At 39.9% G+C, this 14,168-nt stretch overlaps 1 protein-coding gene across 2 annotated transcripts in view; it reads right to left on the bottom strand.

Annotated features, from left to right (window-relative positions):
• The window catches only part of GUCA1C (guanylate cyclase activator 1C), a 41,413-nt gene extending 27,483 nt beyond the window's left edge, over positions 1-13,930 (bottom strand). The window contains exon 1 of one of the 2 annotated variants that reach the window (XM_026866163.1): positions 13,660-13,930. In XM_026866163.1, the coding sequence (XP_026721964.1) occupies positions 13,660-13,863 (204 nt within the window). In that variant the 5' untranslated portion in view covers positions 13,864-13,930. Of the gene's footprint in view, positions 1-7,788; positions 8,086-13,659 lie in introns of those variants that run through there. The other variant, XM_026866247.1, reaches the window with a different exon arrangement.
• Between the last annotated feature and the right edge of the window lie 238 nt (positions 13,931-14,168).

Raw genomic sequence — 14,168 nt, 5'->3', positions numbered from 1 at the left:
TTATGAAAGGCAGGTCCTGCTTGACAAACCTGATCTCCTTCTACGACAGGGTGACCTACTTATCGGAGGAGGGAAAGGCTGTGGATGTTGTTTACCTTGACTTTAGCAAGGCTTTTGACACCATTTCCCACAGCATTCTCCTGGTGAAACTGGCTGCTCATGGCTTGGATGGGCACACGCTTTGCTGGGTAAAAAACTGGCTGACTAACCGGGCCTAAAGAATTGTGGTGAATGGAGTTAAATCCGGTTGGCAGCCGGACACGAGTGGTGTCCCCCAGGGCTCGGTGTTGGGGCCACTCCTGTTTAACATCTTTATTGATGATCTGGACGAGGGGATCAAGTGCACCCTCAGTCAGTTTGCAGATGACACCCAGTTGGGTGGGAGTGTTGATCTGCTCGAGGGCAGGGAGGCTCTGCAGAGAGACCTGGACAGGCTGGAGCCATGGGCTGAGCCCAACTGGGGGAGTTTCCATAAGGCCAAATGCCGGGGGCTGCCCTTGGGCCACAACAACCCCCAGCAGCGCTACAGGCCTGGGGAGGAGTGGCTGGAGAGCTGCCAGTCAGAGAGGGACCCGGGGGTGTTGACTGACAGCCGGCTGAACAGGAGCCAGCAGTGTGCCCAGGGGGCCAAGAAGGCCAATGGCATCCTGGCTTGTGTCAGCAATAGCGTGGCCAGCAGGGACAGGGAAGGGATCTGAGCCCTGTACTCGGCACTGCTGAGGCTGCACCTCGATTCCTGTGTTCAGTTTTGGGCCCCTCACTCCAAAAAGGACATTGAATGACTCGAGCGTGTCCAGAGAAGGGCAACGGAGATGGTGAAGGATCTGGAACACAGGTTGTACGGGGAGTGGCTGAGGGAACTGGGGGTGTTTAGTCTGGAGAAGAGGAGGCTGAGGGGAGACCTCATCGCCCTCTACAGCTCCCTGAAAGGAGGGTGCAGAGAGCTGGGGATGAGTCTCTTTAACCAAGTAATAAGCAACAGGACAAGAGGGAATGGCCTCAAGTTGCACCAGGGGAGGTTTATACTGGATATTAGGAAGCATTTCTTTCCAGAAGGGGTTGTTGGGCATTGGAATGGGCTGCCCAGGGAGGTGGTGGAATCCCCATCCCTGAAGGGGTTTAAGAGTAGAGTTGACATAGCGCGGAGGTATATGGTCTATTTGGGAACTGTCAATGTTAGGTTAATGGTTGGATTGGATGATCTTCAAGGTCTTTTCCAACCTAGATGGAAAAGTATGAGTATCTACAATTTTTGCTGTAAATAAAATGAAAAATGTTGAGTGCAAACAGACATGCCCTTTATTACATTCTCTCTGTTGCAAGTGGATTAAGCCTTTCTAAAATCAGAGCCCATTAGACTTCTTGAGGCACTTATCATGGATATTCATTGTGGCATCTTTTATTTGTGTGCAGTGGCACCCTATTTCCTCCTTATCAGCATGGATACCCCGATAAAACACACAATTTTAGTCACCAACCTCATGACAGAACTTGAACGTTAAAGGAATCTTTTACAGTAACTTCTGTAACAAGAATCAACTTTGTCTCGTAATTGAATTAAATGCATGTTTCCATGCTGCTGGTCCGTGCTGTAGTCCTGCTTTTTATTTTACAGCTTTCAGGAGCTGAATTCCTTCTTCCTCTGTAGGGTCAGGGAAGGGGTTAGGTATCAATAATACTTCTGTACTGATTAGCTTCTATACAAGGACACGAGCAGCTCAGGAGCATTACTACAGCACTGACAAATTTGGAGCTATAAATACTAGTGTAAAACTACAGGATGTTAGAGTTGCAGGAACAAGACATTCCCACTCACTTAGCCTTTTCATTTATGATCACTTGGTCTAGTTAAAGAGCACTGTCCTGTGAGATGCTGAGCGCCTCATGAGAAACAGCAACCTCCCTCCAGCTGGACTTAAGCCAGAGAATAATCAGTATCTTACAGGATCTGGTCAGCTTTTGAGGAGTCCTATACTCTTTAATGGTCTGTGCTACAGCTCTCTCCACCAGGATATAATTAAATTTAATATCATATACTTCAAAATGTGGCGTGCGAGTAACAAAGATTGAACACTCCTCAAGTGCCCATGAGCTTCTGAAGATTGAACAGGAAGATACAGAAACTGCCATTGGTTTAGCCAAAACTGGTTCAGTAGGAAACTGTGTTGTGTTTCCCCAGATACCATCTGTGAATGGAGCTGCTGCATGATCCCAATGACTGAGGGAGAGGGGGGACCCATGTCGTGTGGGATGTCTGCAGGCGAGTGCCAGCTGGAGCAGCGAGGGTGAGTGAAAAGGAAGTGAGGGCAAGGGATGTAAAAGGAAATAAGCAGACAAAACTCTTGGGTATGCACAGTCTATCAAAAATCCTGAATTTTCTTCTTTAGCCATCGTGCCCCACTCTTAAAGCAATGACCACTCATTATGCCATCCACCAGAGACAGACAAGGCACTAGGAACACGACTTAAGCTGGCTAGAAACTTTAAATTATATGATTAGATTAATAACTGTCCTTCAGTCAACTCACCCAGTGCTAGGCATCCTTCCTCTTTTATCTCTTCCTTTTGGACAACGACAGGTCTCTTGCATCCCCTCACATGACCCTGTGCAAACACTGTTCACAGGATCCCGCTTAGGCATAGGGAACTTGGGAGCTGCTCACATCTACCAGTCCCTCTCCCCTCTGTCCTATTTTCTTCCCCTGAAAAAACCCACACTTGCTCTGCTACTTGTTTCCAAATAGCAAGTCTTGGGGAAGTGTACCCATGGTGACTGCGGCACATGCGAGAGACCACTGCACTGACTTAAAGATGGGGTCTTAGAAGTCAGATTTTTGTCAGATTTTGTACATTCTGGTAAAAAACTTACAAGAGAATGTTAAATTAAAATTGGAATAATTTAAAGTAATAGCTGTTTTCAGGATCCCTTTAAGTTTAATAGCAATAAATAAAATACCTGTAAAAGACAGCAAAAATGATAGGGGGAAAAGTGATCTGATTTATAGTTCAGTCTCACAATATCCCTCACCCCTAGTAGGGGACTCACACTGATAGCTGATATTACACCTGACAAAAAAGAAAGGTGAGTTTTATGGGCCACAAAAAGGCTAAATTTTATCACCTGCTGCATAGTTTGACAGCACTAAATAAACTCACAAAGCATGTGCTGAAATAGAAATTTTATAGAAAACACCTGTTTCAGAAGCCAATGGCTATGAAACATTTCTACTTTTATATATAAAAATAGAAAAATTCATAACAATGTGGAACTGAACTGAGGAAAGTAATACAGCAAAGCTATTTCAAAGAACACTGAAACAGTGGGTATAGACTTGTTTGTACATAGGAAGCTCAGCAAAGCAGTTCCAAATGAGCTATCTGTAGCAAGCTGAACTGATGCTAAAAGATGAAGATAAAATTACAGTATCTATTGAGATCTACATTAGAGATGCCAAGAAGCTTTCTGGAGTCTGTACAATATTCTGGGAATTAAGAAAAAGATACAAAAAGGCAACAGTGGGACTATGTACCTGCACTGAAGATGACAGTCCTGTAATAAAGAAGATTGCTGGTTCAAGGACAGACTTGCTAAACTACAAGAATATGGGGCACACAGAAAACGCACACTACAGGTAAAGTAAGACTGTCTCTGTAGGGAAACATGAGAAAAAAAAAATAAATCAGATTCATTAGTCCTGCTCTGAAAATGGTATAAAAACTCATCAGTTTTGGAAGGGATGATGTAATTTAGATTTCTTTACAAGTGAAACAGAGGTAGTCTTTTGACAGAGTTTGAGAATAGCAGCTGCTCCTTTTTTTAAAAAATCCAAACCAGCTTCAGAGCAGGATGATCAGGAACGACCTTGATATGAAAAATGGCAGGAAAAAAAAAAAAAAAAAAAAAAAAAAGATGGCATTCCCTTTCTCTTGGGTATTCTGAAAGCAGTGGTAACTCAGCAGACACTAAATCCCTCTGTTGTGAAAAAAGGAGGTCACACATCTTTCCACTCTGACAGATTCAGCTGAATGCTACCTGTTTGAAGTGTAAGGCAAAAAAGACAACTGCTAGTGCTTGAAGTGGCAAATGCCAAGTTTTGAAGGCATTTGAACAAAAAACTTATCTACAAATTTTTATCTAAATTTGTGTCATCTTTGCCAATTAACTTTTTGCCTTTTCTTCTTGATTTTTTTAACCAATTCCTGCTCACTCCAGCCCCACTCCTTTTATTCCTTCCTCAGCAATTTCTACCTGCTCTTTGCTCTGGAAAATACCATTTCTCTCGCCTGTATGACTCAGTTTGTGGCTATGGGCTTTGCCTCGTCTCTCTCTTCTTCAATCCCCTTTCTTCCCTGCACTCCACTGCTATCAGAGGCTGGATCTGATAGATTCCGAGTGCATACAGAGGAGAGCTGCGTGGGCATCACCAGAGAAAGCACCATTGAGAGCTTTCCCCTGTTCCTATCTAGTCAGCTGACTTAAGAACATCCTGCCATTTCCCTCTGTTAATTGCCAGCTCCCCACAGGCACATGGCTACTCCTCATCTCTAGCCAGCTTCTGAGTCCACTTGTGTCTCTTAAGGTAGATGCAGCCTACGTCTCAGCTCAAGCACACCCGGGTGAGGTGTTTTCAGAGGGACTACCTAGGCTGCCCGAATGAAAATCATGTGGACAAGATACAAAATTGTAGAAAGAGGAGGTTATCCTCCAGGAAGAGCTGGAATGGCCTACCCTGGTCAGAAAATTTACCCTATGAAGGCTTTAACTTTTTTTTAAAGTCCCAAACCATGAGGTCCCAGACATCACCATCTTCTTCCTATTGCCCACCCTACACTTCTAACTATTTGAAGGAGTGTTTATCTTCTAAATTCTGCTTTCTTCCTCTTATGCATGTTAAAAGGAGGAGGACTGAGCTAGTTTTTCCTTCATCAGAATGCTTTTAAGAAGTGCTTTCCTCTCCTTCATAAACCGGGAAGCTTTTGCTCCAATAAGGCAAGTTTCTAGTAGGATGCAACCACTAATCTCCCTGTCTGAGAGGAGAAAACTCACCAAATTCTTGCTAACTCAAGCACAGGGATGAGGATAGGAGAGGTTATGGCTACTTTGCATGGCATTTTAACCGTGGCATACACAGCAAAAAGTGTGGGAACATACACAAAATTGCTTAGTTATTCTCTCACTGTTCAAGCACTGGCACAGCTTTGTGAGTTCACAGTCACAGTCCTTGTGTGTCTGCTGCTATATTTCTACAAACAATGATCTCCTTGGGTTTGTGTATGGATTTATAACTGAAACAGAAGTCAGTGACAATTTAAAAATAAGTTCTCAGAAGCCTATTATGTCTTTTTTTTCTGTACTACTGCTTCATTATTCCTGACGTGGAGATTGTGAGTGACAGACAATGATACATGTCCTGGTGATAAGTAATTATGCTTACCTTAGTTGTGCACAGTCTAGCCTAGGGTTTGGTTTTTTTTTGTCATTAAACTAACCATTTACTAACCAGATGTGATTTTTTGGGAGGTGTTAGCCACACATGCTACAGCACACCGGTATCTATAAATAACCAGCAGGCCATGCATAATGAAGTAACAAGTGTTATACTTCCCACAAAACCATTTGTAGTGCAGTTACCTTCATTTTAATGATTATGAGAAGTGCTCTGAGATACTGACTTCACGTTTTCCATTTGGAGTTAAAGACACACAGTGAGGGCCCACTCTTCAAGCTGTTCATCAAGGTTTCTAGCTGCCAAAGAGATGCATCCTCCTTTGTCAGGAGGATAAGTCAGGAATACTTTCTTTTGTAGCTATTGCAAAATCCCTGATTTTCCTGAACTCAGGGTTGGCAAGAGCTTGGTCTGGGCCTTGCCCTGTGGGCATCAGGGAACTGCAAGGGGGACTAACAACCTCTGCTTAAGGACAGAGATGCAGCATAATGACTGTTCAACTGTTACTTTTAAGTGGTCTTATTAGAAATGAAGGGAAAGAGTCCACTCATCCAGGAGAAATCTGAGGCCAATGAAAAGTCCCAGCTCCAACTGGGAGAAATAAAAAGAAAAGAAATCCCTGAACATTTACATGCCTATAATCTGGGGAGGAAGGAGGGTGAAAAAAAACCCCCATTAGTTTAAATTTATAAAAAGTAATTTAAGTTAATAAATTCTTGTTTCAAAAGTCCCCACAATCTTGTGTTAAGGGTAATATCTCTGAATTAACTCCCACCCCAAAACCATTTTGATGACACAGGCAGTTTTCATGAAGGATTTCAGTTTAGACAAATTGGATTTTTCCAATTAAAAATGTTACATATAGATCCTTAAAGAATTCTTAAATCCGAGCTTCCTGTTTTTATCAGCCTAAGCAGCACAGCTATTTGGAAGAACTTTGAATATTAAAGCATCTTTATTTTTAATTTTCTTTTTCCCCCACCAGTAATAAAATCCACTGAGTTAAGCATTTTGGAAAAGGGAAAACCAAGCCAATAAAGAGAGACATCAGAAGACATTTAATTAAAAGGAGAGGCTGTCTTCCCTAATTAGGTACCGTTGTTTTGGTTGGCAATGCTCTCCTCCTTGGTGCTTGCAGACTTTCTCAAACTGAGCAGATGCTGAGCAACTTGCATCTCCTAGGGGCTCCAGTTAGCAAGGCAAGGGGTTGTTGTTGCTGAAGAGAGCGGTGATATTTGTGTCTAGTAATCCCTGTCCAAGTGTTTTTCTGGGCCAGTGGGGAAGCAGGCCCCGTGGGGCTGGATCTTGTGGCTGCCATTGCCAGCCTCTACTCCTGACTGCAGCTGAGCAAATGACCACATTTATTCCAGTACGTTGCCTGTGTCCAAATGTCAGCTCTGTTTCTGATGGAGAATGACTCTCTCACTAAGATTTTAACTACCTTTTCAACACTTTTTCTCCACAGCTTGCATTTCAGTTCCACAAGGTTTTCAATTAACATATGAAGGGATGAGACACTATTTCCTCCTTCCACTCTTCGAACATTTATTTCTATCTCTTAATTCTATCTCTTTATAGTTGTGTCTTTATTTTTTTGATTTTTGGTTTGTTTGTTTGTTTTACACTTCACTTCTTCCCTCTTCTGGAAAGCTGATATTTTATTCCTGCCTATTCCTGTTTTTTGACTGTACATTTCCCACTGCATTTCTTGATTCTTTCCATTTATCTTTTAGAAGTAGTAACACAGTTTTCTGACTTCTGATCTATGCAATAATTCAAGTCTACCTTCCTTCCACTGCTCAGCTTTAAAAATTACTTTTTTTAAAGGGTGAGTAGGGAAGTAAAATGGCTATATTACTCTACAAACTTTCCAAATAAGAATAAAAATGGTGATAATAAGGAAAAAACCCACATTCATTGTAACTGTCCAAAAATGCAGCTCAATAGATCTGAACAGACTTTGCTTTGGAAACTGTAGGGAAAATAATTTTTGAAAAGGGAAGTGAATACAAAAATATTTACACAACCTCCTGGTAGTAAAAGAAGGAAACATGAAGATTTTAAGACTCTCATCCAGCCCCACCTACAAAGAATCAAACCTGTTTAGTAGATTTTTGAAGAGGCCTTCTCTTAAACAACCTAAATAACATTGAAAAGAGTCCCACAAATCCAGTTTTCTCAGTTTAAGTAATGCTGCACATCTGCTAGAAATTATTGAGGAAAAAAAAATCCAATTCCCGGTTACCTACTGCTTCCTATTGGTATCACTAGGCCAAAGTTCTCTACTGTTCATGCTAACACGTACATTTCATGACAAGACTACTTCCAGAAAATTTCTTACCTCATTCAAGTCAAAGATGTGAAACACCCGTTCAACATACATGTTTGCCTGAGGGCTCATATCACGTAAACCCAGTATTGACTTAAACTCATAGAGAGACAGTTGCCCGGAGGGGCACGTCTTCATAAATTTCTGGTACCATTGGCTGTTATCCATTGCAGCAAAATCATCAGATGATTCCGCGGCTCCCATATCACCCTCCAGCTTTCCTCTCTGTGCACGCTGCACTGTTTGCCTTAGTGCAGTACTCCTATGTTCCCTAGCTCACCTCCACTGAGAATTCCTCCACAAACCCAGAGCTGTAAAACTACTGTAAACCTCTTAAAGATCCATGCAAGTCTGGATTAGCTAAAAATAGAAACTCCATGGGATCATCCTTCATGACCTGTTTGAATACAAGTAGGCTTGTCAATAGGTGGGTCCTTCTCTCTGGCAGGAGCTATATCGATGTGTTCCCAGGACTCAACCTGCTTCTACAGGGGCTCTCTTGAGGACAAAACATGACATTTGGGCTCATGTCGTGTAAGATCCTATGTCAGGTTTATAGCCTTGTTAAACTTGCATGGCTTTGCACTACAATGCTAAGATGACTTTAAATGCTTCCCAAAGTGTGAAATGGTGTTGCTGTGCTTTGTTTGGAGGGCTTTGCATTCAGCTCTTTGGAAAAGAAGGAGAATCATAAATCCTGCAAAGTACTAATATGTATGGTGACTCTGGTGTATGCCAGTAAGTGTTCATCCAGCTGAAGGAAGATAATATATAAACAGGCCATACAGCATTGTAATATTGGCATTGAAAACAAACATCCTGATACTCTCTCACAAGAAACATCAGTTCATTTAAATACAAAACGTGGTGAGATTCACACACCAAAACTTGAAGAAAAGACATAAATGAGAGCTAGTGAAATTCAGGAAGGGAACATTTTAACTGAAGGCAGTGTCTTAATGACTCTCCCTTTAACAGTACATACTTTGGATTTGACTTCACATCCCATCTAAACCAAGCATGTGATAAATACTTTTCATATAATCTTAAGGTAAAAAGAACTAGGAACATGTCCTTAGGTATATAATTCTGAAACAGTAAGAGCATGGGGAGGCACTAGAAAGTAATCATATTGCTTAATTTGCATAATCCACTTAACACACACATTCTGTTCACATAGTTTCAGTGATGGGTTTTCAGACAATACAGTGATAAAAATTTGAATACTTAAAGCATGGCACTTTCAGTATCATAGAATCTGGAAGCTGATAGAGGCACCTTCAGCAATTTCAGGTTCAGGAAGAAACGTGCAGCACACCAAAGTCTGTTGCTTGCTTGGAATCTCACTCCTAAATGCCAAATGCATGCTGCAAGAGATTAGATCCCAAATTCTTTTCCTCATCCAGTAATGTCAAAGATATGGCAGAGATTTTTACCATCATGGCAGTAGACAAAATCTGATCCTCTAACAGAAGAAAAATTACATATAGACTTCAGGGGGGAAAAAAAAAAAAAAAGAAAAAGAAAACCAGTCCTGCAGTTTTCATCTTTGAAATATAATTGCACTGCAGAGGGGAAGACAGTCTGAACAATAATGATTTTCTACATCTCTAAATGTTATGCAACTTCAGAACCTTGACTTTCTGTAGTTTCTTTCACAAACTGATAAAATATACCTGCTTATTCTGTTAAGAAAGAGTTAAATAGTTAAATACCTAATCAGGTAGGTTTTTATATCACTGAAGTATGAGGGAGGGTGGAAAGACTTTGATCATCTAACTGGCAAAGAGCTGAGTCATCTTGAAATAAGATCCTTTGGCTTTGCTAAGCATGCAAAGAGTCTTCAGTTGGATTTCTGTACTAAGGCCAGGATCCAGAAGACAAATGCTTTTTGATTGTACTACACATAAGTCATGCTCTTGTTAGAGAAGTGTCGATATGGTCAGAATGATCAAGAACAGTATGAGGATATTGTTACTGAGAAAGCCCGTGCCAAGCTCTAAAAATCCCGTATGTGTTACTCTTGGCAAGCTGGTATGTCAACAGCTCATTCTTCTTCTTACGTAAATCACTACCCTAAACCAGCCTGAAGCCCCATAGAATGACTTCACAGGAAATGTACGTTACAGCAGATAAATATACACATCGTATCAAACGAAACAGATGTGGTGTGAATCCCAAAGGGAAGTTTATGAAATCCTGGCATACGGCTTGAGAGGTCCTGGTCCTCGTGTGCCACAGGCTCTCGCAAGACTTTAATCAAAGCAAGAGAAAAATAACACTGAGCTAGAGTTTATCTAGATGCTATGGGTTGTATCTGAATCTTGTAGTTATACTGTTGCATTTTCATTAAAAATTAATACTGTTGCTATTCCATTAAAAAAATATTTTTTTTCTATTATTAAAAAGAAAAAAGCAAAACATGCAGGTAAAACATTATGGTTCACTTGATTCATTTCACTAAGTGTTTAAGCCTTTCCAGCCACTAAATTATACTAATAGATTGGACAAGGAGAAAATCTCGCCAGCCTTTTATCTGGGAGTAGATGCCACATTCTTCGTAGTATTTCCGTCTGCAAAAGGATACAGACAATTCAATCTCAGGTATATGACTATTCCAAATGTGCCATTCCAGTCCTGTCTTCTAAATAATTTTCCCTGGGCCTATTGCTGCCACAGCTCGATTAAGAAAATATACAATAAAATCTATGCCTCAGATTACAGTAGCTAATGGAGGATCATTGCAACATCTTGCAGAACTGGAAATGAATAGTGGGAGCACATTATGAAATAATGAAGTTATAAGCCTAACATAAGCAGTTTTATAGTGGATTTTATGAAGCCCTAAAGGCCAAATCGTTATTAAATTTCATTAAAAATGGGGGAAGACTTCCAAACAGATAAAACATTGAAACATCTTTTTCTTTCTAACATGGAACATTAATTAAACAAGCTCTTCTGGGAATAGCAAAACAAAAACCTAGATTTGTACAGACTCTGTCTTTTGTCCCGTAAATCTCTGCACCCTGGTACCCCAGCTCCACCCTGTATCCTGACCAGGCAAAAGGAAACAAGTGCCTGATTGTATTGCCAGCCAGTTTTTGCCTTAATGAATAAAAGCTGAATTCTGCATGAGTGGGGCATTCATTCTGTGTGTGTCCCTGCTGCCCAGCTGCTAATTTTTATGAAAACTTTAGGAAATAATTAGGTGAAATGGTTATTCTAAGATTTCATTGAAATATGCCAATTTATTAAAAAGTCATGGGGAAACAGGAGAAGGGGATCACAGATAGGATTATATAACAGTTAAACTCTGATGTGTGTATAAGATGACAAGTTTAAGGCATACATCTTAATATTCATCAGATAACTTAAGCAAGCTACTCCCTGGGTGCTAAGCTATTTGTACTGGGAGGGAGGCCCTGTGATTATCAACTCGTGAAAAAACAACCAACAAAAAGATAACACTACTCTCCACCCCAGAAAAAAAGCCCAACTCAAAACCCCGAAAAGCTTCCCACCTTTTTGGTTTGGAGCTCTTTCCCTGTTTAGACAGGTCTCAGATTCACATAAGGCTTGTCTTAATACAGAACGACTAGCTAATTTTGTAAAATATTTTTTTCCTTACAGAAAGATACTCTAAATAAACTAGATATGGAAAAGTATTCTTCACAAGTATATAGAAAGTAAACACCAGCATCTATATGCACATTCTCAATACTGTAAGCAATTTAAACAAGTGAAGAAAACTGATAGTGTTAATTACAATTAGTATTGTAAGGACTGCAAATGGTAAAGCAAGCTGAATGGAATAAGGTGCTCAAGAGCAACTGTACCCTAAAAGTTTGTATCTGATTTATTCTTGCACTCTCTGCTAATACTGGATTCACCATTTCCTGAGTACAATAGATATTTTCAAATATATAGGTCAATACCAATAGTAGTGGCAAGTTCTCCTAGGCATTTCTGTTGATGCAAAACTATTTGAAGGGTATCTTCTTCTTCCCTCTTCCCACCCTCAGTTATCTCATGACAAACACTCAATTTCCCCATGCCAGTGGTTGCTCCCGCGCTGGTATGCTATCAACTTGACAGAAACCTGATTTTCAAGAAGTGTTCATTTCACATTTCAGTTTTCTGAAAAGTAACTAAAAAAAGCTGCATGCTCAATTTTCTGAAACATCCTCAAATCACTAGTTGCTTTAAAAGTATTTGTTTAAAATAAATTTTGAAATTTTTTCCAAATATCTCTCAAAAATACTGAGATGTGAAGGGCTTTTTGCAGTCCACTTTAAAGCTCAACTGAAAAAACTCTTAGATGAGCTCAAACATTGTCCGTGTGCATTACTCAAGAATGTTAGCACTGATAAAAGCTTTCCTGGGGAACATAACGCCTTAATTTATCAATTGAAAAGAACACAGTAAACTGACAATTTCTGCCAGATTACATATTGATAGACTTGAAGTTTGCTCACCAACTCTAATTAGCATATTATTGGGTTAGGTGATTCTACTTAGTCAAATTCCATTATATTTAACATCTGGTAATTGGCAGGGGGAAAGAAAAGAGCATGTGATAAGCATGATCTTAGAGGAATACTACTTGAAGACTATGTAAGAAAGAGAATTGCATAATACCAAAAAAGCCAACTGAGTCGGGAGTGGGTGTGTGTGTAGAAATAACTGAAACAAGAAAGTGGTGATACAGAGGTACTGATTCTAGGAATTCTTAGTCAACCAGGCACTATACACGGAATTAAAGACTGGATGTAAAAGCACACAGGGTAAGTTATACTCTCAACATTTTCTGAAAGAAATGTAATTAATTTCATAATAAAGAATAGAAAGGCCATTTCTGGAAATTGAAACTGTCTGGAAAAGTTGTGGCTGCAATTTGGACCCGTTTTAACCTGCCACTAAAGTCATTCATGTAATGTAATAACACATTTTTCATTACATCTCTGAATTCATTGAGATCAATGACGTGAGTAAACAACACTAATGCTTTTTTTTTTTTTCTTAAATAAGTTTTTATATAATGATAAGCCCATCTGTTCTATTAGCTGGAGGCAGACTTTGATTGTGTAGTATTGACAATTCAGCCTAAACCTTATTTCAGTTAAGGACAAACACTTTTGTAGGAATTAGAGATGACTCTCCACCTCTTTTGTAGCATTCGATCGAAAGTGTTTTTCTGGCTTAAGGAGAAGATAACAAGGCATAGTCTTCTGGATGGGTCTCATGGCTAGAAGGAACCTTTATGAACACCAAGTTGGAAGAACATGAGAGAGCAATGCAACTGACAGCTGCTGGATGCATTTGGGATAACCTAGGTTGTTAAGCAGTAAAATCAGGATGATGAATCAAAACCAGACAGATGTGTCTTTGGAAAAGGGGATTGACTGATACCAAACTAAGCCACAGAAGGTGCTCGGAATGAATCCAGCAATATTTTATTTGGTGACAGAGGAGTCATATTGTGTCTGTTGCATATTCTTAAAGGATTAATACCTGTGGACCCAGCCAAACACTTACTGCTTTAAAATGTATTTTTCAAGCACAGTTATATAAATAAAACTTCCAATTATTAACACACACTGAAAATAATAATAAAAATCCAGGTTTCAAATATGAGAAACTATTCAACACATATTAGAATGACTGTACGCAATTTTCAAAATGGCAAAATTTATCGGGAACAGAGCATTCAAAATTGTTTGCCTGCCACTCATGTTTATTTGCCTATAGTTTTCTATTGAATCACCTCTGAATTACTTCCATAACCTCTGAAAAGTCAGCACTTCCAGCCCTTTGAGACATGTTGCTGAATGCATCAAATGATACAGCCATAAGAAAGCCAGCAAGTTAAGAATGAATTCTTACCTTATTCATGTCAAACGTGTGAAAAACTTGTTCAACATAGTTGTTAGCTTCTGGAGTAAGCCCCTGTAGATCCAGGACTTGTTTAAATTCATGCAGACAAAGTTGTCCAGATGGGCACTCCTTCATAAATTTTGTGTACCATTGATGAATTTCCATAGCATTAATGTCATCTGCTGATCCAGAAGCACCCATAGCATCAAACATACCAGGTAACCTTTTTCAGTATTTATGCATCCAAATGTTCATTCTTGCTTCCCAACCCAAATCATTTAAACACCAATTCTGCCTTTGAGAGCTACTTTAAACCTCTTACAGATCACTACCAATATAGACTAAGTAAATATAGCACCCTAGCAAGATTACTAGCTCCCACTTTTAGTGCACCGTGGTTTTATCAGCTGATTACAGTCTTTGTGCACAGTCAGTTGCAGAGTCTCAGCAGGACATGAGGACTGATTATGTTGATTCTCATCTTACATTGGCATCTGTGGTGCTAAATCTATGTAAAC

This window comes from Athene cunicularia, assembly GCF_003259725.1.
Source record: "Athene cunicularia isolate RWA chromosome 1 unlocalized genomic scaffold, athCun1 chr1_part1, whole genome shotgun sequence".
Taxonomy (NCBI): Eukaryota; Metazoa; Chordata; class Aves; order Strigiformes; family Strigidae; genus Athene; species Athene cunicularia.
Note: the sequence above shows the minus strand (reverse complement) of the source record. Positions and strands in the feature narration are given on the sequence as shown.